This window comes from Camponotus floridanus, unplaced genomic scaffold, assembly GCF_003227725.1.
Source record: "Camponotus floridanus strain SB8 unplaced genomic scaffold, Cflo_v7.5 scaffold24, whole genome shotgun sequence".
Classification (NCBI taxonomy): Eukaryota; Metazoa; Arthropoda; class Insecta; order Hymenoptera; family Formicidae; genus Camponotus; species Camponotus floridanus.
In genome coordinates this window covers 1,845,439-1,872,331 of record NW_020229370.1, presented here as the reverse complement: position 1 = coordinate 1,872,331, position 26,893 = coordinate 1,845,439, and the positions used below count along the sequence as shown (strand labels likewise).

The 26,893-nt window shown below is 38.5% G+C and overlaps 2 protein-coding genes across 6 annotated transcripts in view; one reads left to right on the top strand and one right to left on the bottom strand.

Annotated features, from left to right (window-relative positions):
* Positions 1–26,893, top strand: part of LOC105256986 (ecdysone-induced protein 74EF) — a 183,643-nt gene that overhangs the window by 30,965 nt on the left and 125,785 nt on the right. For 3 of the 5 annotated variants that reach the window (XM_011267312.3, XM_011267313.3, XM_011267308.3), the window contains exon 1: positions 15,623–15,778. The exons of the other annotated variants lie outside the window; for them this stretch is intronic. The gene's annotated coding sequence lies outside the window, so the exon portion shown is untranslated. Of the gene's footprint in view, positions 1–15,622; positions 15,779–26,893 lie in introns of those variants that run through there. 5 annotated transcript variants of the gene reach the window in all.
* Positions 1,697–25,886, bottom strand: LOC105256987 (U7 snRNA-associated Sm-like protein LSm11). Its single transcript, XM_011267315.2, has 5 exons — positions 25,701–25,886; positions 24,979–25,036; positions 10,679–10,791; positions 6,786–6,924; positions 1,697–2,076 (listed from the first exon to the last, which is right to left on the bottom strand). Exons 1-5 carry the CDS (start codon positions 25,869–25,871, stop codon positions 1,931–1,933), a joined length of 627 nt encoding a protein of 208 aa, XP_011265617.1. The 5' UTR covers positions 25,872–25,886; the 3' UTR covers positions 1,697–1,930.

The window sequence follows — 26,893 nt, the reverse complement described above, 5'->3', positions numbered from 1 at the left end:
GCTGCGAGTTGCACGAGACGCAATTATGAAAGAATAGCGGTGCAACGCGGTGGTGCACGCTATAGTCGACGTGTCGTCTCAACGCCATTCTTGACAATAATACTCGCGTGTGTAAACACGCGAAAGTTGAATGAACCTTAAATACACGCGGTTATTAATACTTTTACAAAGTCAGACTGTCGACTTTAAAGTTTGATTATAAAGGATAAATTTCTTCTAATACTTTATTAAAGAATTATGACTATTGTTATAAAATTCTGTTGTCTCGCAAAAAGTCTGTTCAAATTAAACGATAAATTTTGTTACATCTTTTTGAGACTTGAGATTCTTAAATTTATAATCGTTTGCAACTCGAAAGAATTATTGCGACCTGGACATTTTTGTTAAAAATTGTAGAAAATTATAGAAAAATTGGTTCTGTTGGTCAAATCGTGGACCAGAGTTTGTGAGGAAAAAATTGAGATTTATAATATATGTTAATCTCGATATTTCTTTCCGACCATGAAACAGTCAGCATCCTTCTCGGATTGGCCTTTAGTATTTGCGCTCGAGAGAAAGTGCGCCATGCTTAGGACAAGTCCCGCATTAACATATACATATATATACTCACAATCAGTAATTCACAGCGTGTTATTATATCTCAAGTTTCACTGCATATCAGTTTTATATAATTTTCTCCCTAGATAAGCATTATCACAGCAATGCTCGCAAAAGAATTAAATAGCCCAAAGATAAATGCACACATTATTTAAAAATGGCAAATTTACAAATCACTCTTATCGATCGCGATTAAAATTACAATTTCTCTTCTAATTTGACCAATGAAAATCCCTGTGTAAAACCGTTTCGTTCGAGAGTTCTTTAAAAATTCCCGGAAATTTTCTACGATCGCGCGAAATTAATTCGACGAAGAGTATCGATCCTGCCCCCCTCTCGGTAATTGCGAACAACGAATATTAATCATTCACGACGTGCCGTTTTCATTCGTCCGTCGACGAGGCACGTCTCCTCGGTACCGTAAGTCAACCATCGAGACTTTCTTATTCCTCGCGACACGCATTCCGCTTCATTCCACCGAGGGGCGAGGAGGGGAAGGGGACATTTACGAGGGCGACGAGCGCTAGAAGGGAAAAACCAGTCCCTCGTCGCGGTGCGTGAGTTAGTCACGGTGGAAAGGCGCGACGCCGGACAATCGCGAATTAACTTTCTTCGCCGCCTTCGACTTCCTCGTTCGATGCTCGCACCGCGGATTAGAGCGGATTCTTTATCGGCTCTTACTCCGCCCGAAGGCCGCGTCGACTATGCAGATTGATCTCTTCCTCCTCGTTCTTTTTTTTTTCATCTCGACGTTCCTTTCTTTTCCCTTTTTTTCACTCCTGCGAATTATATCCTTATATCCGCGTCGCGAGAAAGTCTCCAGGTGTCCTCCAGGTTTTGATTCTTCGTATAATTTCAAGGGCGCGAAATTCCTTTTGACGTAATCACGTGTAATAATGTAATGCATACGATATTTCTCTGTATATGGGTGTTATTGAAAATTAATTATAGCAGGAAGAGAAATGGGAACGTGAAATTTTATCATGTGTATTTTTGAAAAATGTAACAATTTTTTTATTTAAAATATTATATAAACGTAGCATCGGGAAAAGAGGAAGCGAGGAATTAAAAACTCGTGAAAATTTCGGTTACGCAGATCAAATGTTTGCTATTCGATTATTGTATTTCGAGATGAAAAAATCGTTGTACACTTTTCAGAGGATTCCAAGCGAATAAACTTTTTATCGTGAAACATTTTCACACAATACTCGTAATACTTTAGTTATTTATTTCGTTAGATAAATAACGGATGATGGATGACGGAAAAACTATCGTTGTATTAGCTATACAATTGAGTGCTGCACGTGCTTGGAAACAATCCTTAAGGCGATGGTCAATTGATTTTGACGATTATAGCGACTTGCTCTCCCCTCAGTAGCATCTGTGGCACGTGTCTCTCCAAGGTCTCCATCTTTCGCTCCTTCCTTATCACCGTCTTAGGGATACCGTTTGCCGCCTCTACCTTGACTGCATCAGCACCTGAATCAAAAATGCAATGTCGAGTCCTCGATATGTATGTATTTCCGATATGATGTATAATTCTTTCTCTTAGCTAACGGGACAACTACTTTAGAAATTCAACATGCAAATGCGAATAAATTGTTGCCAGTTTGCTTGAAAAAATAACGACAATTGTAATGGGTTTCAATTTGATTTAAATCAAATTCTGATTGTTTATTGCATGATGAAAATGTATTTATCATTTTGTCAGGTATATGTATCGTTAAGAGCTTATAATTTTCCATCATATTTTCATTTTTTTCATAAATCCCCGAAAATGTAAATAGAGATGATCACATTTTCAAGGCAATCTAATAAGATTTCCAAAATTGATGTTAAATATGATATTACAAATTGAGATGAACATTAATTTTGAATTGCAAATGTTCAAAACATTCTATAATAAACTTATTTTTTTGGATAATTTAAAACTCTCAGCACCTCTTAATAACGAGTTTATCGTCCACTGCATAAGCAATTCCTGATAAAAGTTTCAAGTTTGGAATACGACGGATATTAACCAGAAATGTGTCGGAAGTGCGTATTTGATGTTGTGGAAAAGGACGGAACGAAAATGTCACTGAGGTCACGAGGAAAGTCTGGGAAGGTTGTTTATATGCCAGCACGTGCCCGCAAAAGTGTGCGTGGACCGTGAGGGCGGCAGGAGGGGAGGAGGGGGAGGGAGATTGTGGGGAACGGAGGAAACGGAAGGGCCACGAGAGGGTCGGAAGGGGGCTGGTGGTAGAAAGGCAAGCACGAGGAGCCAACAGGACACGTGTACATCGATCCTATAGGCGGCTGTTCTCCAAAGTCGCCCGTCCCTTCACCCTCCCACCCTGCTACGTCGTATCAACGACCTCCGCGACCCTTCGCGATATCCCGAAGTACGTCAGTAGGCCAACTAACCCTGAACTCGGCGCGCTGAAAGAGAAAAAGAGAGCAGAGCATACGAGCGCCCGCCCGTGGCGTCGTTTTTCAGATCGCCATAAATGCGGCGCAGGAAAGAGTTTGAGCTATTTGCCACGTGTTTCTCCACGTGTTACCACGCAATACGTTATCGCACCTTTCTTCATTTAACCTCCTCCAGAAATAATTTGTTTAAATTATAAGCGAAGAAATATATTAATAATAAATTAATCCTCAATCCTAGGTATCGGAAAGAGATCTAATTGAGGAGAAAATGTAAAGCTTTACGTTTATAGAGAAATGTTTCTTTAATTGCGTCAGATGAAATAAAACATGTGGTTAAAAGAGAATTTTCTCATAAATTTTTGGAATTTGATATTTTTTTAATTATATAAATCTCGTAATATTACAGAAGCGTTTATTTATTTATTACGAGATTTATGATATTTCTTATGAGACTTCATCATTATTAAAATAATTTCAAGGTAGACATGTTGCAGACATCTTATTTAAAGTACACTCCAAGTATGTTTTTCATAATATTTTTTATATGCATCATATTGTTACTGAAGAGATTAATTGTTTATTCATTCTTGTTTTGACATCGGGAAAACAATCATCGAGTATCTCGCATGTATTGTGAATCGTATATATCGTGTATACGATAAGCAAGAGCGATATAATCGCGCACGTTCAAATTTTTATCAAAGTACTTTCGTTAAATTAACCCTAAATATCGTATTCTTTTTTTAATGTAATCCGATTATTTGATCAAATCATCGATCAAAATCCGAACGATCTCGGCATGCGTTGACGAGAAATGCATCTATACATATGATGGCAGATGTATCTGATAAAAATTGTTAGATTTTGAATAGGGTTGATAGCCATTTTGGCGATTTCTTCAAAAAAATAAACGCATACGATACGTAACCCAGAGAAATGTAATTATTAAAAAAACTCTAATTTGTTTGCAAAATTAGACTACATTTTTAAAGAAATTGAGAAAAAAATTTATTCAGCGGATGACATTTTAATTGGAATTTCTTAAAAAAATTGAAATTACAATTTTTACCCCTGAATAAGTGCTGGTAGATAATAGCAATCATTTTCGTTAAATAAAAAATTTTGTTTGAATATTTAAGATTAAAAATTTTGTCAGGTGACATTTTATTTATAAAATATCAGTTTCATTACATGTATCGGTTACCTTTCGATTCTTCCTACCTACGGATTAAGGAGCCGGCAAATTTTCAATTTCTTGTACATACAAACGAAACGTTTGATATAAAAGTTGGCATGTTTGACACGGTCGGTGCGAGTGAATGAAACGAGAAGGCGAAGGTTGGAGGGCACGTGGCAAAGAGAAGAGAAAAAAGGGAAGAGGAAGAGGAAAATTGTTAGGCCAGACGCGAAGGAGCACAGGGGAAGCGTCGCGTGGGAGTCGACGCAAAGTGGGAGTGAGAGAGAGAGAGAGAGAGAGAGAGACGAAGCAAAGTCGGAGGCAAAGAAAAGGGAGAGAGAAGAAGGAGAAGCGCGCCGGAGAAAGATGTAAGAGAGAAGGAACACGAGCGCGGAAGCGTGCACGCGAGAGGGCACCCCCCTCCCCCTCCCGCTTTTACGTCGAGCGCGGGGGGCTCTCCTCCTCGAAGGCGCGTATCGAACGCGCGCGCGGCGACCACTATAATGTAGTCAAGGTCGGTCCTTGCTCCTGCCGCAAAGCGGCGGCGACCTTAGTGGGATATATTATCCCCCTTCGCGCGCGCGATACGACGACCCTTCCTTCTCTTCTGCTCTCCGCTCTCGGCTACCGCCCTTTTGCCGCGCGGTGTAAATAAAGACGAGCGGATCACACGCGCGCGCTCTCAGGGTTCGTTAAACTCTATCGATTTGCGCGGCGAGAGGAACGAGATATCCCACGGATTAAAAGTGAATCGGTCTTGTCGCAAGTGAAATGTTATTCTCTCGTAAAAAGGCGGCGATCCCCGAGGGCCGTGAAAAAAATTGGCTCCTTGACTCGAAGGAATAGATGAAATATTGCATCTTCAAGTTTTGCGCACTTATTGCATCCTCAATTTGGTATATAAAGGTATATAAAGCATATATTGTACAGACGGATATTTTGTAAATAAATTGTTATCAATGTTATATAAAAATCCTGCATAAGTAGTATTTTTGAGAAGATTTCTAAGAATAATTTACACTTTGCATTTTACTCTTGATGAGATATTTATTTTGAATCGAGCTAATCTGATACCTTTCGACAAAGGTAAATTTAATCATGTTAGTTGATTAAATGATAAAGATTCAGACCAAACATTAGGGTACAAACGAGATTCAAAATAAAAATATAAAGGAGCACAAGTCATGACTTCTGCAGTATAGTATATATGTGTATAAGAAAAAATAATGGTAAAAAAGAAATAACTCTAAAAACTTTGACAAGCCGCAAGGATAATCAATCGGCCGACTCCTTTCCGAATCTCATACTTATATCAAAATTGCATATTTCTTTCGGATATAAATAAAAAATCGGTAACATATCGTTATATTCGTATCATTTTGAAAATTTCGCGATATTTGTTTTTACATTTTCCTTTTTGAAAGTTTTTGAAAACAGATTTAATCGTATGAAAAAAGATACACACTAATTTTATTTTGTCTGTCTCATCCTTGAAAAAATCTAGATTAAAAAATTCATTTAAATTCTACAAGCGTTTTCTGTAATAATTGTGAAGATTATAACTCTGTGTCATCTCAACAATCGAGTATCAAAGTCAATATCAAGTTGATATGCATTAGATTATTATAAAAACATGAAACATATTTTACATTAATATATGACTATTACATAAAACACATAACAAGATTGTTATAGTCACTTCCATTATAATTATATCGGAATAAATTATTATAATTGTAAGGTAATCAGCAATCACGAAACAATGTAACAGAAACTAGAGTTGATGTCATGTTATATGTCATTTTTTTTTAATAAGTACTAAATTCAACAGAATTGTATATAAATTCTGTCGAAAAAAATTTATTCGAAATTATATGAAAGCTATTATTAAGGATATTATTATTAACTTTTACAACTTAATTCGTAAAATTTTTTAAATCAACTTTCTCGTAATTAATGAAATATTTCGATATACTTGATAAAGAATAATCGATTCTTAATTGTTTAAAGAATCTTTAATTGCAACGAAATGCAACGAATTGCATTGGAAATGTGGGTCATTTATATATATAATGATCGATTTTATGAGTAATAACATTTCTCCTAATCCATTAACGGCAAACATCTCATCATATCGAAAAAAAATTCGATATTATGAAAATAAAATAATTTTCATAATGATGTTCTACAAAAAAACTCCATATAGATAAATTATCTCTAATTAATGATTTCTGTGAGGTTTTCTATGCAGAAAATAAAAACTATCGCGCGTAATTTAATTAAAAGTCTTTAATATATAACGAGAGGTCACTATGGCAATCATTGTACATTTCATTAAAAATGTATTGAAATAATACTAGCAATATAAAAAAAGTAATAGGCATTAGAAATACTTTTTAATTCTGCGGCAATATTGATAATAAAATAATATAACAATAGGAATACTAACAATACAAAAGCAATATAATTAGCATTAAATGTTAGTAATAAAATGTATTATCAAAAATGGCAATCACTGTACATTTTTAAAGTAGTGATTGACCCCTCGTATAATGTGACTCTTGATTGATTATTCGAGATTTTAATGAGATGATCGTACCGAGAACGGGCGCTTTCCTCTTGACTTTGCGGGACCAGACCTCGTAGCAGTCCTCCAGCGCGAGGTTCCAGTGCTTATCGAAGGCGACCACGTATGCCTCCACGTGTCCCCTTATGCCGCGCGCGTTCCTGGTGTAGACCTTCGACAAAGAACGACCGATTATTCCTTTTAGAATCGCGAGTCCCCGAGTGTTACGTGCGACTCGTTTCTTCCAGGTAAAGCCGCGCACTACGACGAGAAGAGACGGCGTGATTGGCATTCTTTCTTCACTTTCGATTACCATATCGAAACGAGAAAGTAGTAGAATCGAATGTGAATCGCGTAGACAAGATAAAGCAAACGTTGTTAACAGGGAATAAAAGCATCAAGGAGCATTTGTCTGATTTTTCTATGCTAAATTGTTTCTACCTGACTCATCAAATTCAATGCATATCACTTACAATTAGATCGATAATATATTTTCATATGAATCATGTGTATAGGTCACGTAATCATAATCGAATGAATCCGCAAAAGAGCGTGATCGGGGAAGGGGAAGAGGATTCTTTTGCATCATTGCGATTTTTTATATATTCAATGAAGTATTTATGCAAATTGCGGTAGAATCAGTTTATTTCTTTTTTATATCTCATCATATATATATGAAATGTGTGATGTATTTATTAAACTTCTGTGCGGTTAACTAATGATATGATTCAAATACATGTAAATATAATTAGTTATTCTCCTTCAACGCTTCACAATGATTATTAATATTACCAGTAAATTTAATAGTATAAAGCTGTACAACTAATATTTGACTTTCGATGTTTGTCCGGCTTAAATTGGGATTTGCTTGGAAAATTCAGATTGTATCGTCGAATCAAGGAACTATATAATTTAGCAATGTTTATTGTGGACGATAGACAATATTATTAATTTACAATTTATTTATTATTAATTTATTTATTAATAATTAAAATTTATTATTAATTTATGTATTATTAATTAAAAATTATTATTAATTTATTTATTATTAATTAAAATTTATTTATTATTAAATATCGCGCCGGTTATTAAGGATTCGTGTTATTATATTGAGAAAACTCGTTGCTTGTCGCATAGATGTGGTTGCAGGAGACAATATAGCGGTCTAATACGCGGAAGTGCGAATCGACGAGGCAAGGCCCCCTTCAATGCCTTTCGTAGACGTATGTACGGTCGGCTTTGTCGTAATGAAAACCAATTGAGAGTCTCACGGACTATGTGTCATCACGAGCTATTGAATGAATGTCGTCGACGTCTACGAATTAGCGGAAATCGATCCCAGAACTCCTCAAGATCGCCAACGAGGAATTTGGTCCTTGCAGAGTTCCAAGATTACATAATTTGCCCGTTATCCGTCGATCTTTCTACGCTTTTGGAAACTAAACCGAGTCTAATATGTTTTACCTCATCAAAATAATTTTATTAAATTTTTAATGAAACTATTATTAATTATTGGAATATGAAAATATATCTCGGAACATCGTTAGTTACGGGTATGATAAATCGTAGAAAGAATGTAGGGATTAGAACTTGTCATTGCTTCGGAACTGCAGCAATTTTGCGCTTGATGTGTCAGGATTTTCTTGACCGTGGATCCAAGGATTTCGTCGCGATCGAAAGATCGCGGCAATGAGATTATCGAGGGCGATTCAGGTAGAAACGTCAATGTAACACGTGGATTCAATTAGACCGGAAAACTGTGCGAGTAATGGAAAACAAAACTGATTTAATTGCTCGGGATTATCGAGTCGATTAAATTATTTCTAATTCTAAATTATTTCGCAAATTTTTTTCCCCAAAATTATGTACAATATCTACAAATTCGTTTCGATCATCCGCTTTTAACGGTTTTACTGTTGCGTAAAATTTACTTTTCGAAATAAAAGCACAAAGCTGTTAAATGTAATTCATTTTTCCTTAGCGTATATGAGAATAATAAATCTCGAGGACATTAATCATCCAATTGTTTGATCAACGTAATCAAACATCGTAATTTTTTCCCAACGCACTCGTCCGTGAGATGAGTTCGAATGACTTGATGATTAAAAAAAAAAAAAGAATAACAATTGTGTGCTTTCCTCAGCAATTTGAAGAGTCGAAGGCCGAGTAATCGATCTAAGCCTAAGATAAAAATCTTCTTTCCGGATACGTTCGAAGGTCGTGAAAGATTAGGATCTACCGACGGAGAATAGCGATTCGAGGAGTATCTCGAAGAGACGACGACGAAAGTTGATGATTGCGATTAATTTAGGTTCGGTTTCGTCTCGCGGAAGGAGACTAATCGAAAACTCCATTCTCCTCGTTGAAGATATCCGATGCGGAGCGCTTCCGCAGGAAGAGAGCCTAATTAAATCAATTTGACTTTTATTTTCCATTATGCCGTCTCATTGTCCTATTATTAACCGTCCTTAGCGCGAGGCGGCAATCATTAAGCGCGCAGCGCCGCGGGAAATCATCACGGGCGCGATTAGATAAGTATGATGATGATTTATCAGCGTGCCCATCGCACGGCCGCGACTTTCCACAGTTATATGCGTTCGCTTCCGGATTTCGAAGATGTTCCGAATGTATTGCCGAATATAAAATTAGATTCTCCAGATTGCACCAGATATCTAAAAACTATCCTGTCTTCGAGAGAATATCGATTTCATCATTTTCAAGAAATATCAAAATTGTAATCATAAAATATTAATTTTAGAGAAGTCCTATTGGGCTGCACATGTAAAGCATCGTACTATAGCAGCTTCAAAATCATCTCGGGAAAACGAAATATCAAAATTGTAATCATAAAATAATAATTTTCGAGAAATATTAAAATTATAATCATAAAATATTAAATTAAAAATAATTAATAAAAATAATTATTAAAAATAAATAAAAAAAATTAATTTTCGAGAAATCGTATCGAGTTGCACATGTAAACATCGTACTTATGGCAGCTTCAAAATCATCTCAGGAAAACGAAAATAAAGGGAAAGTTTTACTAATTAATTTTTCTCTCATTAATTAAAAAAAAATTGTCGGAATTTTACAAGATTTCATCTGCAACGAGTTAATAATTTTCGGAAAAATGTACTCGAGCTTTGTGCTCTCTTAAGAAGGTTAATCGTGTTATGCTGTAAGAAGTGAGCTTTAGGGTGGCAGCGTGACCCTTTTTGGCGGCCGCGATATTATCTCGCGTCGAATTGTTTGTCACACGATGACGGTATCTCAGGGACACATGTAAGTAAAGACGACGAGAACGCCCGTTTGGTCGCCATGGTTACGTGTGTTGACCCGAGGGTTTTTCCCTCCTCCGTCGAGTCGCGACACTCGGCGAAGGGAGGATCTCGCCCTTCCAGCACCCCCGCGAAGGGTTCGCGTACATGTCACTCGACTGCGAAAGTGTGTCAGCCATGTATGCCTGCACGCATAACACCGGGGGTCGAAGGGGAAGAAAAATACGGGAACGACGCGACCACTTTTAGGATTGCTTTTTTATTCTCGGCAATGATATAAAAGATTAGGGAAGGAAAAGTTTTCATTAGGAAAAGTTAGGAATTCGCGATGAACAATATTTATTTTAAGACTGATAGTATTTAAAAACAGTACTTTGTTTAAAAAAACGCAAAAATGTGCAAAAAAAATTGAAAAACGATGCAAGCCTTCAAATTATTATTGTTATTATAATTTCTCAGGTATAACAAATTTTTTGCACAATTTTTCTTTTGAAGGATTCTTTGGAATAGAGAAAAGATTAGTTTTTAATACAAAATTATTGAAAAATATATAAAATATGGAAATTTGCATCTTAAGAATCTGCACTTTCTTTACATATGATTATAAATATAAATGGATTTCTTATGAAAAAGATCGGTGTGACCTACCCTAATCCGAATTTTGTTCTCCATGCATCCGTGAAGCATTCCTAGTGGACCAATGGTATTTTGCATTTTTGTAAGTACATTCTTCGATTCGTGTCTTTTACGGAGCACTGGTTCTGCAAACAGTCAATCAATTTGGGTATTTTAATGAATGATTAACATTCCTAAGGAGAATATACGTATATAAAACCTATTTAATTTCACACATATACATATGTATGATTAAAAATGTACGATAATTTATTGTTAATTTTCGAAAACAAGATTAATTGAATCAAAAAGGGAATTTCTTCGCTTTTAAGTTGATTTCGGAATATCGAATTTTAATCACGATATCAAGTTTAATTATTCAATCATGAATCGCAAGTCAGTATTTTTCGTATATCTAATAAAAAAATCACAGGATTGGAATATTGTTTCTTGAATCCATCTCATAAAAATCATTTCTATAAACTAAATTTAAAAGAAATGAAAATAACCTTAATGGATCAATGTAAACTTTTTTACAACATGCATGTATATTAATAATTAATGTGTATGATAAAAATAAATATATGAGGTCCGATCGATACTTGTAGTAAAGTATCAAAGGTAAAAGTACTCGGCGCGATATAAAGCAAAAAGTGCACTCTTGCCCAACTTCCCCTATTGTTAATAATAAATTATTAGTTTAATAATAAATATAATGAGTAACTGTATCGCACTGCGAGTTATACCACACTTGAATAGTCCCGAGAAGCTATTCGGAGTCTCGAGCCAGGTTACGATGGACTTTTACGAGTCGCTACAACACCGCGCTAATAAGAATTTATGCGGCTCTTTCGTGTCTCGCGGACTCGCTCGACAAATCATCGCGCGAGGAGCGGAGAGCCCGATAGCATCGCGTTCGCGTCGTTTGTTCCTCCATTTCTTGCTCCTTTTTTCTTGCCGTGACGGAGAGACTTTACGCGGTCACGAGAGCTTCATTAACCACGCCGTTGTATCCGCGTATGTACTTATACGCGGTGATGCGAAGCTTTTCCTTCTCGCTAACGTAAATCAACGAGACCCACGTGACAAGTGTAATTACAATTTAATTCGCTATCGAAAAAAACAAAATTAAAAATTAACGAGTTTTTTGCTTTAATTTTTTATCGCATCGTGCATTTTTCTTCACCATTTTTCTTCGTGCTTAACGTATTATTAATTGTAAACTTGATACTTGTGTTCTTATAGTTGAGTTAAAATAGTCGTCGTTATTACAATATTATCGTTTGCAAATTTATTTTTCTGATGAATGAGTTAAAAAATTAAAAAAAATAATAAATTGATTGAGAAATCATGTTCTTCCATATCTATTTATATCCCTGAAGCTTAACTCGTTTGTTTTCAATCTTCGCGATTATCCTTTCCTGGAGATTTTTAAATGAAAAAACACTAATCTCAATTCTCTCGAAAGCTGAATTCTAAATTTCTGAATTTTGTTCAAAAATGTGATATAATATGCAAGGTATTTTTAAAAATTAAACGATCAAACTTTGCTAGTAAATTTTATAAGAAATAAAAAAAATGTTATATAAATATAGATTCAAAAATAATTTATTATATTATATTGAAAAAAAGAAGATTTATTTAATTTTCCATTTTTAAATATCGTTTCTCGTTTCTAAAGCAAGATTGACATTGATGGAGATTGAAATTAACATATTCTAATTTTATATCTATTTTGTAATGAACGCATCATTGATCCAGCCTATCAATTCCTGTCAAAATCGATTCTCGTACAGTACACTATTATGTTCGGTATGGTATATTATCGTTTTCTACAGAAAAGTCCAGTTGTATAAGATCTGGGATCTCAAGGGATCAAACAATCGGTAAACAGATTAGATAAATATCGTCGATCCACTCTTATCTAATCGAAACATGTTCACAATCCTCTATTCGCGTTTAATACCTACGTTATAAACCTTTTTAAGGCGTTTCCGATTCTAATAACAATATATCTATTATCTAATATTTATCTACATTTATATAATATTTATATACATTTTATATAATATTCAATTATATAATTAATATTAAATTTTATAATTTAATATTAATTATAAATTTTAATATTTATATAATTTATATATAATATTTATATACGTTTATATAATATTTTTATACAATTTATACAATATTTTATACATCATATATTTTTATTTACATTTTATTTCAACTTTTTCTATTCTCTATTTTCTTAAAAATAGAGAATGTGCCGACAAAATTTGATTGTTAAACTTTGAAACGCCTTGCAAGAGCGTCGATCTAACTTTGCGACCGGGGGGCTGAGGGGGGGGGGAGAGGTCTCGGCGGAGCCGGTCCTGACGTCGTCGCGCGAAGTTACGTAAAAGCCTCGACGCGGCGAGTGCACTTATTTTCTCCGCGCGCGCGCGCGCGCGCGTGCACTCGCGCGCACGCGACGCTCGACATTCGCCGACTTGGCGAGAGAGCGATGCATAAAGCGAGATAGACGGTGCCAATTGGCTTTCTCCGATAACTTTCATGCCACCTAAAGGCCGCTCGCTCCGCTTCTTTTCCACCTTTCTTTGTTCCTTTCCGCGTGCACTTTCACTATCACCGCGATCCAATTGCGCCGCAACAGGAGGATCTCTCGAAGCGTTTCACGCTCGCCCGTTAATTAAGTCGCCAACGATCGCGTCACGAGCGACCATTATTTCCTCATCAGATAGCAATTCTCTCAGAAAACAATCGCTTCCGAGATTATCCGTGATCCCAGACGCGAATCTTTCACGATTGATCTTCCCGGGGGAAGCGGAAACTGAGCGCATTCCGCGAAGCGTATTCCGAGAGACATCTTGTCGTTAAACGGAAAGAAGTATAATTTAGCGCTAAACGAAGAGGGAGCGCTTCATTTCGTCTGTAGCGATAGATAAATCGGGCCCATCTCGGAGAGAGAGAGAATCGAGAAGAGGCGGAGGAACAAGCGCACTCGCGTCTACCTTGGACCTTCCGGCTGTTTTTCCTCCGTTCTTACGCGAGCTCTCCTTCGTCGCGGAAGATAGAGCCCGGAGAGAACGTTCACGTTTGCGTGAACCGCGTGCAGGGAACCGTTAGGATCGCAACCGCGCGCGGCCGCGAGGGGAGGAACGCGAAACGGTGACTTTATCGTCCCTTCTTCTGGGTAGGGTGAGCCACGTAGGTGTCCGCCGTGTGTTCCGTATCTCCTCTGCCGCACGTTCGTTAACCCCTTAAGACGGCGGATGCTCGGACTAGCTCGTATCTACAAGGTGCTCGACAATCGCGATTTTTTGCTGGATCTAAGACGGTTTATCAACGCGAAGAAATACACTGAGAAAAAAGTCTGATTGCATTAATTAAAATTCTGGTAGATTCAACCAGTATGTTAGAAAATGAACGAAGCAGATTCTCGTAGGAATTACCAGGTGAATCTGATTAATTTTTTCCTGTTAAATTTACCAAATTTTCTGGTTAATAAACTCACCAGCACCGAGTCGTTTAAAATTTTTTCCATCTAATCTCAAAAGTCTGTTTAATATTCTGAATTCCAACACGATTATTGCATAAATTCAATCCAAATTATTGAATAAATTATTTTAACTTTAGTTGGTTAGAAATTAAACTGATAAACAGTGATGCAAGAAGAGGATCCAGCTCAAACACACACACTCAGAGAGCTAGCGTCCTCTTTTTAGCACTACTGCTCGTAAGAGAAAAAAAATGTACTTTGGATTAACGTTAATATTAGTTTTTTATATAAAATTTCTTGTTACATTAATTTCTTTGCTTGCCACTCTTAACTTAACTCGTATTCAATATTTGCCATGAAATGTATACATTTCATGGCAAATATTGAATACGAGTTAAGTTAAAAGTGGCAAAGAAAGAAATTAATGTAACAAGAAATTTTATAGATCCAACCAGAAAATATTAACCAAATCCTTATAGTAAAATCTATTAAACGTTCCAGTTATAAAAACTCGAGTCTTATCATGATAACTAGAAATTCTTGTTTGATTTAAATGCCTTTAATCATATACATCTTGTGGTACAATCAAACGATTTTTCTCAGTGTACGATTAGTCGGATTAGACGGATTGGTCGTGATTAGGAGAGGTATAAATTTTGATTGCTTTTTATTTCAAAAATGGAGTTTGTATTTTTTTTAACAAGGATATGTATGACATAATTTATGTGCGCTGATTCATTCTATTTATTATATATATTGTTAAATTTTTCAAGTTTACTTTTATTTGATTATGTTCTTATTAAGGAACACAAATTTACCAATTTCTCAATATTGCGCAAATCATTTTTGGAATTAGAAGGTCGTAAAGTCTGAATGCTGTAACGTGTCCAATTTCATCATTATAAAACATCAATTAAAAGCGAACGATATTTATATTATTTTAAGTGGAAAAGGCAACATAGCCTTCGTTACATTGTTCGTCATCACTTGTTAAATCTTTTAACGTATTTAAATTTCAAGCGCATAATATTTATGTCGCGAATATTTTGGTTGCGTGGATTGAAAAATTATCGCGTTATTAAAATTCATACTCGTGATTACAAGGATAATGATTTTTCGCCCTCATAATATCGATTTTGAAACAAGTAAACCTTCGCGAATTCTTCCAGATGAAAAAGAAGGGGTCGCCGCTTTCAAAATCGTATTATTATAATTTGCGCAAAGCTCATTTTCACAATAAATGCGACCTTCGCGAAACGTCATCACGCGAAACATCAGCAATTAATATTGGATGTTAATGATTTACGAAATGTATAAGGACAGGATCCTTCCTGTTTGTATAAGATTTACATTGTTATCTGTTCTTTGAAAAGACATATGGTTATTGATATTCAAATTGCGCAAACATATCGATGAAACATATTTTGGCGAGCCTCGTTCGAATGTTAATTTGCGATCGCAGTTTGCAATACACCTTCAAGTCGAACGAAATCCAATTTCAGTCGGCTTGTTATAAAGTTTACATACACACAGAGAGAGGAAACGTGAGAATTTTGAAACACTAGGCAAATTGGAATTCTGTCACCGACGTTAATAATCACCACAATTTCTCAGCAGATACAAACGAGGTAAATAATTTATTCGATTTGTCATATTTATTGACGTTTTAATATCCAGTGTTACATTTATACGAAATGTCGATAAAACACACGTGTAATGTACATAAGAGTGCTTTAAAATAAGATTCTATTTCAGTAAATAGATTCCATTTCATTTCCGAGCTCTGCTTGAAATTATTTAAAAAATAAAATAATGTAACTTGTGAAGAATATAAAGTTATGTAAATAGAACGACTTAAAATTAAATTATTTCTTTTCAATATTATCTTTTACGAAAAAATAACTCTTCATATTTTGATCACCATCATTAATTAATTTAAGACTTATTTTTTGCTGGAAAACTTTGCGGAAGTAAAGAATATTCTCAGTCTGCAGGAGGTTAAAAAAAATTGTAAATTATTTTTAGGAATATTTTTTTATTAAATTAAACATGTTATTGCACACAGGATAGAATATTTTATATATATATTCTTTTATATTCTTATATATTCTTATATATTTTTTTATATTCTTATATATTCTTTTATATTAATACTTATATATTCTTTTTATCTTTATTCTCAATCTGCAGGAAGTTAAAAAGCACTGCATCTGCAATTTATTAGATTTTTTCGCGATAAGTGAATGAAAAGAAAAAAAAATGATTTTGGCAAATCAAGTTTTAGAGATGCAATCTTGGTGTTTGTTTTTCGAGAGCGAAAAAAAGCTTAATATAAATAAAGATTAAATTAAATACCAAGGTATTCAATGTGTTGCAACTTTGATAAATACACAAGAGAATTCAATTAAGAATTTTGGCAGATACATATTATTTTAACGCACACGTACGCAGACTTTTCTCTTTTATTTATCGAACACACGTTATAGGAGAGATTCTCTCTCTTGGTCGGCGACCAAACGTGCGCGCTCGAGATTTTCCGGCCTCTCGATCGCGTTTGCGACGCGCGCAAAAAGGGCCCCGCGAACATCTGTAGGACGTGTCGTGTCTCGCGTGTTGTTCACCTGCGAAAATGTTCGCGCGCGATGCGTGCAGTTCGGGTCCAAAGAGGCGAGCCGCCCGGTCCGAGGAGTCAACCTGGGTCGCAGGTGGGTAGTGATGGCTCCTCCATCGGGGGAGAACGAGGGGCCGGGGCCTCTCTTTCCTGTCGAAAGCGGCGGACGAAATATCGCGGGGAAGATTGGCGGGGAGTTCGCGGTGCCGAGTAGCGGCGTGGCTTGTACCCGCGGATGATCCCCAGGTTGAGTCGCGCTGGGTTCAACGTCCTGTCGGGCAGCGCACCCGAGAGCCGTGGCAGGCAGGCAGGCAGGCAGGCGAGCAGCCACCAGACCTCTCCGCATATATATACACGTACACGGGCGCGCGCACACATTTCTGCGAGATCGCACACGGTCGCGCGCTCCGCCGTTGCGTATATACGTCGCCCGCGAATATACGGGGTGTCCCGTACGTAACGTCCCAGTATGTACTCGGCAGTGAGAGACATTAACGGGCCCGAGTAGGAGAAATGCAGGTTGGATCGTCGAGATCCAACGACGATGATATGAATTTTCAATTTCCTCTCGGAGGAAACTTGACTTGATAGTAATCTTTCCAGAGTTTTCTCGTCGCAGGATTTTTCGAATCTGAAACGCGAGCTCCAAATTATTACCTTGTGTATAAAGTCTTAGAACGTGCCGCGTTTGGAGAAACATGAAATCCGATTGAATTATCGCCGGAAAGGAAATCGAGATTGTCTAAATTTCTCGAGATATTTGTAATCGAGAGAAAGTGCCTGATTTTGCAGGCCACACGGTATACTGGAACACGGCGAAAAGTGCGCTAGCTGGCTCGCCGCGCACTTTGCTTTACGCCAACTAGCCGTAGGTACTGTTACTTTTGCGACGAGGCCCTTCGGTTCCCTTCCTCTCTTCTCCTCTCCTCTCCTCTCCTCCTCCGATCCACACGATGTTCCTTTTCTCGCGAATATTCACAGCCAAGAAAGTCACTGATGGTCACGTGATTATTCGGAACTTGTTTTCGAGGGACGATTACGACAGTTTGGCGAGATTGTTTCTTTTTTCATCTGTCAAAATGGCAATTCAGATATGAAAGAAAAAAAAAATGGAGAAAAAAGCAACATCCAATACTCGATATTTTTCGGATATTTTAAACGTAGCTTTTGATCAAACTTGTAACGTAAAGCAAATGAACATTTTTTCTCTTAATAATAAAAAAATATGGAAAATATACAATTCAACGTGATATTTATATTAAAATTCTCAAAGATTGTCCGTTGGTGTAACTTTGAAGAATATTATAATCTACTTGTAAAAAATAATGTTTACCTAATTCTTTGAATCTTTAATCAGGATTTTATTATACAACACTTGCAGTTTTAAATTTCTATAATGTTGAACTGTACGAGAAGCTTTTCAATTCGACTGAAAATCTCAAATAAGATAGATTGAGTTTCATTTTTATGCTTGGCGTATACGTTGAATAATTAAATGAATCGAATAATAAAATACGAGGAGAGGAGATTGCGTTTGTAGGAAGACAAGTTGAGACTCGAGCGAATCTTTCCTGGCCTTTCTCGATCGAAGAAAGGAGAAATCACTCTTACCCCGGGAAGGTCGGATGACGCGCGTGGGAGGCAGCGGGGGGGGGGGGTGGGAGTCGTTACACGAGATCTATCGATCCCAGGTTTCCGATATCGATCGATCCGGCCGGTTCCGAGCGATCGGAAATTGCTGTCTCTGAATTTTCCTTTCGACAAGCGATCGCGCTTTGCGCCCGCGCGCAAATTTGACAGATGTCAGCTGTTCAGAGGACGCTGCTCTCCCCGTAATTGACACGCAATCTCGCTCGTTTTCTCTCGCCTCCCGCGCGTTTTACGACCGGTCCTTATTAAGCTCAGCCTTTTACGCGATCCGGTGAACCGTAATTATCGCGCGATCGTAAGATACTCGAAGGCGCAGCGGAAACCTTTCCCGCGAACCTCGGCGAATTGCGCCGCGAATAATCTCGGCCGCATCATCTCTCCTTCTTGTCTCCCCGAGCATTCGCGAATCTTAACGATCTTTCCTGACTTTGCCCAAGCATCGAGTTTCATTGCCGTCGTATTTTTACCAGAGTGTAAAAGTATAATGAAAACCACGTGCGCGACGTAAAGCAAACATATAAATACAGAGTATTTTATATTTTCACGGGAAGGAATCTTTTTGTCTCGACTATTACTATGAAATGATAAAAAAAAAATAAGAATTTTCTGCAAATACATGGTCGACGAGAGAAGAGATTGAGGTACGAAATGCAGCAAGATCGGTGAATCCGATCACGTTTCTCCGAATCCGGCGGTAAAACGAGGCTGTAAAATGCGGTGACATTCTAAATTTTAAAGGGCGGGAGCGCGCCGAGAGCTGCTCGATTCGGCCTCGTGCTCGATAGTCATCTGTTACGTTGGGATAGGTCGCGAGGTACGGCGATGCACACGAACGCGGTGCCGAGAAATTGGATCGTCCACTGTACCGGGTGGCGCGCGGAACAGGGACTCGGGAAGCCCCCCGGGAGTCGATCTCGCGCGCGCGGGAAACCGGAAGCGATCGAAGCGGACCCCCTCCTCCTCTTCCGCGAAGCTTGATGAGCCGAGACGAGCGAGGAGCCGTCTCTATCTCGAAGTGGCGGACAAATGGGAGCGGGAACCGGTGAAAAAGGAGGGCGAGGGCGAGGGAAAGGGGGGTGGAATATGGGAAAAAAGGCGCGCGCGCGCGCTGTCGCGCAAATGTTGCGCAATACCGCGCGAGAGAATCGCCGAGAGAAAACATCGACGAGTATTCCGTTACTCGGGGCGAACGGCTGCCGTCGTTGCCTCGCATCGTGTTGGTGCCATAAGCGAGAGTAGGCGCGTGCACGCGCGTGCATGTGTGCACGTGTACGTGTTCTTGGTCGGCGGACTCGGTCTGCCGCTAGAGAGCGAAATTCGCTTCCGGATACTAAGATACTTGGAGGAACCTCTTTTTCTTCTCCTCATCATCGTCGTCGTCGTCGTCGTTTCGTTCGTGTCACAGTCATATGTGTGTCACGTTACGATAGGTCGGGAAGACTTGGTCGCGAGAGGCTGAAACTTGATCGAGATGCACGGGTGAGGTCTATTCAGAGGAGAAGAGGAGGGGAAATCTTAATAATCAAGTACTTTTAAAACAAGCTTAAATCCCGCAGATTTTATGAAAAAAAAAAAAATTCTGGATTCTATACAAATCCTATCGAGTCTCATTCATATTTGAAAATTTAGAATTTTTGTGAATCATCCATACAGCACGGAATATTGCAGCGATATTTAACATCGTTGCCGCAATATCGCTGCAATTTTCCGGGTATCTTGACGAGGTTTTATCCACGAATTTCCAATTCCACAAACCATCGACGGACGCGACAATCGCCCGAATACTTGCCCGTACCAAGTAGATTGATAGAGGGAGCGTTGACGAAGCAACGCCCACGACACAAACCAACAAGAATCCCGCGATATCCGACGCGTTAGCGTAGCCGTGATGGATCGCGGCACCTCTAGCCTCACGCACGCCGCGTTCTCGTTCGCCGGCGCGTGTCCGCGATTGGGAAAAATCGCGGTTCCGGCGGAACGTGTTCGAGGAGGGCCCCGAAGCCGGCGCGGAGAGGTTCGCCGCGGCAGCGAGGTCGATGTCCGGGCGCAACAAGTGCGCTCTCGAGATGCTCTCTCTCTCTCTCCCCCCCTTCCCTCCCCCTCCCTCTCTGCCCCCCGTCCCCCGTCTTTGGCGTTCGCGATCGGCTTCGATAAAGCCGCGCGCGACTTTCGACGAGCTCTTTCTCTCGCCGCGACCACCGAGTGATGGTCGACCTCCGAAATGCGCTCTCGCTCGCTCGTGCACGGATTTAGAGGCGACCGTAAACGAGAGCGCCGGAAGCCGAACGACCTTTTTGAGGTTGCGCCGCGGCGCGCCAAGTTTTCTCGCTCGAGAGAGACGGAGAGAGACGGAGAGAGAGAGAGAGAGAGAGAGAGGGAGAGAAGCCAGCCAGTCCGACGCGCGTAGCGATGCTCAAGTGCGACGGAATCTTTTTTTGCCCCTCGTATCGCGAACGTCGACATGTCTCGCACTTTTTCGTCTCTTTGCGAGCGCGCATTCCGTATGCCGATCGATGACGAGAGCAATCGCGACGAAATGCTGATGAAAAATAGCCTCGACGAGGGTACGAAGCTGCTGAGGAGATAACTATGTAAAATGTATACAAGTACGATTTTAACAGAGAGGCTGCAGTGTGTATTGCAGGAAGTCGGATGTGTATTTTCGATACGAGTTTCTGAAATTATACGAGCTTCAAATGTTCTCTCTAAAGATTCTTCTAAAAGAAAAACGATATTTTAGGTCGAATAATTATAATATATTTTTATTACATAATTTATAATAATGTAAATGTTTATAAATTATAATATATAAATTATAATTTTTATTATAATTAATAATATGTTAATAATATTTTTATATATATTTTATATATATTAATGATATTTTTATTATAATTAATAATATTGTATAATTTTGAGGATCTTTTTAATTTTAAGAGACAGACACCATCTTAAAAAGACACCGCATTAAAAAAATTATAGAGCGACTTAATTCCCGTCTCTCCGGAGACGACGGTCAGTCGTTGCCAAAAGGCATCGATATTCGGACACTATCGGACATAATCGCGAGCATCCCTAGACGCGTCGCGGAGCCTCGAGTTGAGCGCAAGAGGTCGACGTCCGGGCGCGCAACAAGTGCCGCGCTACGTACACGTACACGCACACACGTTCGCACACATTATTGCCTCCTCTCCCCTCTCTACACACACACACACACACACACACACACACACACACACACACAGCAGCCCACCACCCATCTCGCTCGCTCGCATAATCGCATGACCACCGCAGCGCCCCCCCTCCCCACCCCCTCGAGAGGAGGCATCCCTCCCTCTCTGTCTCTCGCTTCCTTTGCTTCTCTTTGCGCGACCGAGGGAAGGAGGGAAACGACGAGAGAAGATTCGAATAGAGGTGTGGAATAATAAAAGAGAGAGAGAGAGAGAGAAAGAATTGGCGTGACCGTGCACCTCTCCTCGCACGCACCCCACGTCGTCGGTAAATATAAAACTGCACTGGGTCAGGGATCCGTGATTTATCGGCTGCCTCGTGTAATTGGCCGCCGGCCAATAGATGTATGCCTCCCCCCCCGGGGTGTGTGCGTTGCGAGAGCCCGGGGCCGAGAAGACGCTACTTGCGTGCCGTCCAGCATCATCTCTCCTCCCCCCCACCCCCCACCCCGCTCATCCGCGCCGCTCATTTCCGTGCAATAATCTCAAGCATCGATTACATTTCCATCTTCGTTTCTGGAATCGGTTATTCGATCGGAACTCTAACGACGAAAGAAGCGTTTTATTATTATAGCGCGTTGCGATGAATATCAATTCGTGCGAATCGGCCGTGATTATGAGATTTTCTCAAGGAGATGGAACTTTTCGATTTGTTGCAGCAATTATCGCGTTAATTTCCTCCCAAGATTCTAACGTGAACGTGAATATCAAGGATGTAACTTTAGTGCGTGCGTTTAATAATGATGGAAGAATTTTAATCTTTAATGATTTGACACGCAAGAAACGATATTTTGTACATTTAGCGAGAATGCCTTTTATATTCTGGGCTTTATAAGTGACAATATATTATTTCGAATTTTCCTTACCGTGCTATTAGCCCGGATATATGTAGAGACTTCAAAGAATTATTACCTCAAAGAAAGAAAAAAATACGTGCTCATATGGTACTTACATAGCACGTAACTTTTTATAAAACAAGTTCATAGATCGATAATAAATTATACTTTCTCTCTTTCTTTTTTCTTCGCTCTTATTTTCTAAACGCGATCAAAATATTTTCTGGCCATACACGTTCGACTTTTTTGTTATTGTGAAAATTTACAGCGATTTTCCGTATTCCTGATGCATTAAATATCGAAAATAGAAGTAGTTTTTCACCAATTGAAAAATATGAGCGAGATTTAAAAATGCGCGAAGATAAGATGCCAACAATAAATGCGAATTAGATTCTAGATGAAATCTCGTAAAAAATTCCCCTTCATCGGGAAAGTTGACCGAAAAATTTCTCGAAATGTCTCTCCCGCGGATTTCGTCCTACAAAGTAAATTCGAAATAATATCCTCTCGTATACAGGGTTGGGCAAAAGTCCGGAAACGGTCAAATATCTCGAAAAGGATCAACTATAGCGAAAAATTGTAAATAGCAAAGTTGTAGGGCTTAAAAAAATGTACCTAATGATGACTAAAAATTTTACTTTGAGTGGAGGACGAAGATCATATAAAAGTCAAATTGAATTTTTTAAATGGAACTGCCTACTTTTTATTGCATATTCTTGTAGCTTATCTCGAGAGCTTTCCAAAACATTATAATTAAGTACCTTTTTATTAAGTACTTTTTGAGTTATAAGGCTTGAAATAATTTCTTAATTTTACATAAACCATAAAATATCTAGTAAACCATTCATTTTTTGATTATCTTACCTTGATACTTTTATGTACAAAATAATGAGAGGAATCAATTGGTGTAAAGAAAACATATAGTTGTTGCATGGAATTGTTAATTGCAAATTACATATTTTTTCTTAGAAACAACTATGTGTTTTCTTTACACCAATTGATTCCTCTCATTATTTTGTACATAAAAGTATGAAGGTAAGATAATCGAAAAATGAATGGTTTACTAGATATTTTATGGTTTATGTAAAATTAAGAAATTATTTCAAGCCTTATAACTCAAAAAGTACTTAATAAAAAGGTACTTAATTATAGTGTTTTCGAAAGCTCTCGAGATAAGCTACAAGAATATGTAATGAAAAATAGGGGGTTCCATTTAAAAAATTCAATTTGACTTTTATATGATCTTCGTCCTCCACTCAAAGTAAAATTTTTAGTCATCATTAGGTACATTTTTTTAAGCCCTACAACTTTGCTATTTACAATTTTTCGCTATAGTTGATCCTTTTCGAGATATTTGACCGTTTCCGGACTTTTGCCCAACCCTGTATAAAGTTACCACAATATAAAAGATATTCTCTCCAAATAAATAAAATATCGTTTCTTGCGTGTCAAATCATTCAAGACTAAAATCGTCTTGCTTAATCGTTATTAAACGTGCAAGTTATACTTTTGCAATTCGTTTTGCGTGGATCTTAAAATCAAAATTAATTCGTAATTCGTAAGAAGGCAAGATTCGCAACGTTTTCGCATGATTGTTAAAGCGAGAGAGAGAGAAGGACAGACGGGGAAGGAAAGTGCAGCCCTTCTTCCTCTTTCTCTCTTTTTTTTCCCGGCAGGAGTACTCGACGTTGTAGACATCGCGCGGGGAAGTACGCGGGAAGGAAATATAACCGTGGAAGAGACGAAACAATAGGAAGCCGCCGACGGTCTCGGTCTCTCGTAGCGCGAGAAAACGATTGACGCACACTTTCGCGGAGGTCAAATTCCACGCGCGACTAATGCAGCCGCCGACTAATGTTGCGACGACCTTCGTGGTATTTGTCAGGCCGTAAATAAAGCGCGCGCCGGTATCTGGAATATACGAAGAGCTGGCGGATGTGATGGACAAGCGAGCCATTGGTAGGCGCGAAGACGTCGAACGATAAATTTCATTTTCGACACGGATCCTCCCCCCCCCCCCCCGGAGAATCCCGAGATCTGCGCGAGTCTCATAACAATTCAATATTGCAATGTTGGGATGTCTCTCGATCGCGAGATATCCGATTTTTCGAATACGATGAGCTCTAGAATTCGCAAGTTCGATGACAGGTTTCTCAATAATTTGGAGTAAACTGTTCTTTAGCGAAAGTATTATTTTTTTTTGCATAAAAATAGTATCGTCTTATTTTTCTACTTCGGTGAATGAAATCCTGTGTGTCAATTTTTTCAAAATTAATCAGATTGATTGGAGCAATTGAAAAAGTGTCGATAAGGGGATTTGCGGACTTGCGGCCATTAATTAATGTCAACGGCTTAATTGAAATTCGATATCGCGACGCCAACTTGTATGAATGAAGCCCTCCAGAAGCTGTACGATTGCACGCGATCGCCATCTGTCGCGAGACGCGCGAAAACTGCGAGTAAAATTGAGAGGCTCGAGCGATCCCTCGGAATTTTCTTACCTTGATGCGGTAAAAATCTCCGCCTCGAGGATGGTCCCGGGACGGTCGATTTGCTACTCTGAAATAGAAATAGAAGATGCGAGAATCGAACGAGTCTCGTTTGACATTACTTTCATTAGGAGCCCGAGAGATTATTTTTCTCTTTCATGATTAAAAATTTCACGATTTCAGATTTTTTATTCCACGAAGAAATTTTATTCCACGACTCAATTCATGATTACGCAGGTGCTAATTTTATTTTAATTTATATTCCATTAAACGCATTTTTCGGCTTATTTTGAATTACACAAATTTTACACAACGAATACTCATCTCCAGAGAGATTCTATATATAATTTCTAACTTTCTGGGATCTCTCTCAAAGATACTAGAATATATTCTAGGTATCCTGCACGTTACAGATTTAGTTGAACGGCTTTCAGGGATAGAGTCTATTCCTAAACCCAAGTTTCAAGTATCCTAGTTTCTACACGTTTCAGCTTTAACGAGTCTCAAAGTCTACGTGGCATTAAATTAGGTTATGTGAGGTTAGATTATTGCTCGGGCTCTTTTATGCTTTTTATAAATATTGATTTCGATTTCTAATGATTCATTGAATAATGTCGCGAGTTTTTCATATTTTAACACGTTTTGCATTTCGATTGATTGATTTATCGGAGATGTCGGCTCCCGCGGATGCGGGGTAGATATGACACATCGCGAGCACGTGGCGGGATACGCACTTTCGTCGACACGTGGATGCCCTTCAATACGGCCTCGAATTTCGAAACATTGTCGTAGGTCGGCGCCGAGGACACTAGTCGTGTTTTAGACGAATACAACGCTTTCAACGGATCGAACTTGTCACTTCCCGCATCCAAGCTCTCGTCCGACGTGTCGCTCTCGTCTGCCATCGATAAGATTACGCGGTTCACTGTCTGCACTTTGGCTCGAGTCGATAAAAGCCTACTGTGCATTTTATAAAATTAGTCCATTTTTTTTTGGGGCGTTTGAAAAAAAGAGCAAATGATGCAAAGCGACAAGCACAGAATATTGCAGCAATATTATTAAGGATGTTTTATACCTATTTTCAAACTATTGAGTATTTAAGGAAAATTGTACAGAATGTCCTTAGGTGTCTAGAATCTTCAGTATAATTTTTAAATCGATTCACTAAAGCGAATTCTCAAGTTATAAGGATTTTAATTTGCACCGAATTAACATGTGTTCTTATGGGAAACGTATAACCATGTCGATTCAAATGACAAAAACACGTGGAAATAATATTCAGAATTTGTTTAAAATTGGCAAAAGTTTAGACAGGAGGAAATATTTGGTCAAATAATATTATACGGGTACTAACTGGTTAAAAAGATATTAAATATAATTCAATAAAGTTAGCCATGTATCCGTCACAAGGCGAAATTCTCTGCCAAAAAGTTAATCATTTCGATTAACAAAATTCGGAATATTTCAGAGTAAAAACGCAATAAATATTAAAAAATACATCTCTGCACTGTAGCTAATTGTAAGATCAAATTGTAATATTCCACACAATTTCTCAAAATACACCAAAAGTCGATATTTATCAATATTGATTTTCAGGTACTTTTTGCTGGGATTGTACATACAAAATATCCTTAATGTTGTTATAAATTAGTATTGTTGAATCGCGTGAGGGATACGCGCGACTTCCTCGATTAGAAGAGGGGGGGGGGGGGAGAGAAAAATATATCCTTTTTTCTCGGTTTATTAACGCGTCGCGATAATATTAGCCGAGAGAGAAGAGGATGTTAACCTCTCCCCGCGCGGTGAAAACTTTCTTTCGCGGTTGCGAGTTACGTAAATGCGGCCGAGTAGAAGGTGCATAGAAATGCAACGGGGGCAGGGGGGAGAGAGGGGTCGCGGGAGGGGGAGGAGCGCGAGGTTACGCGCA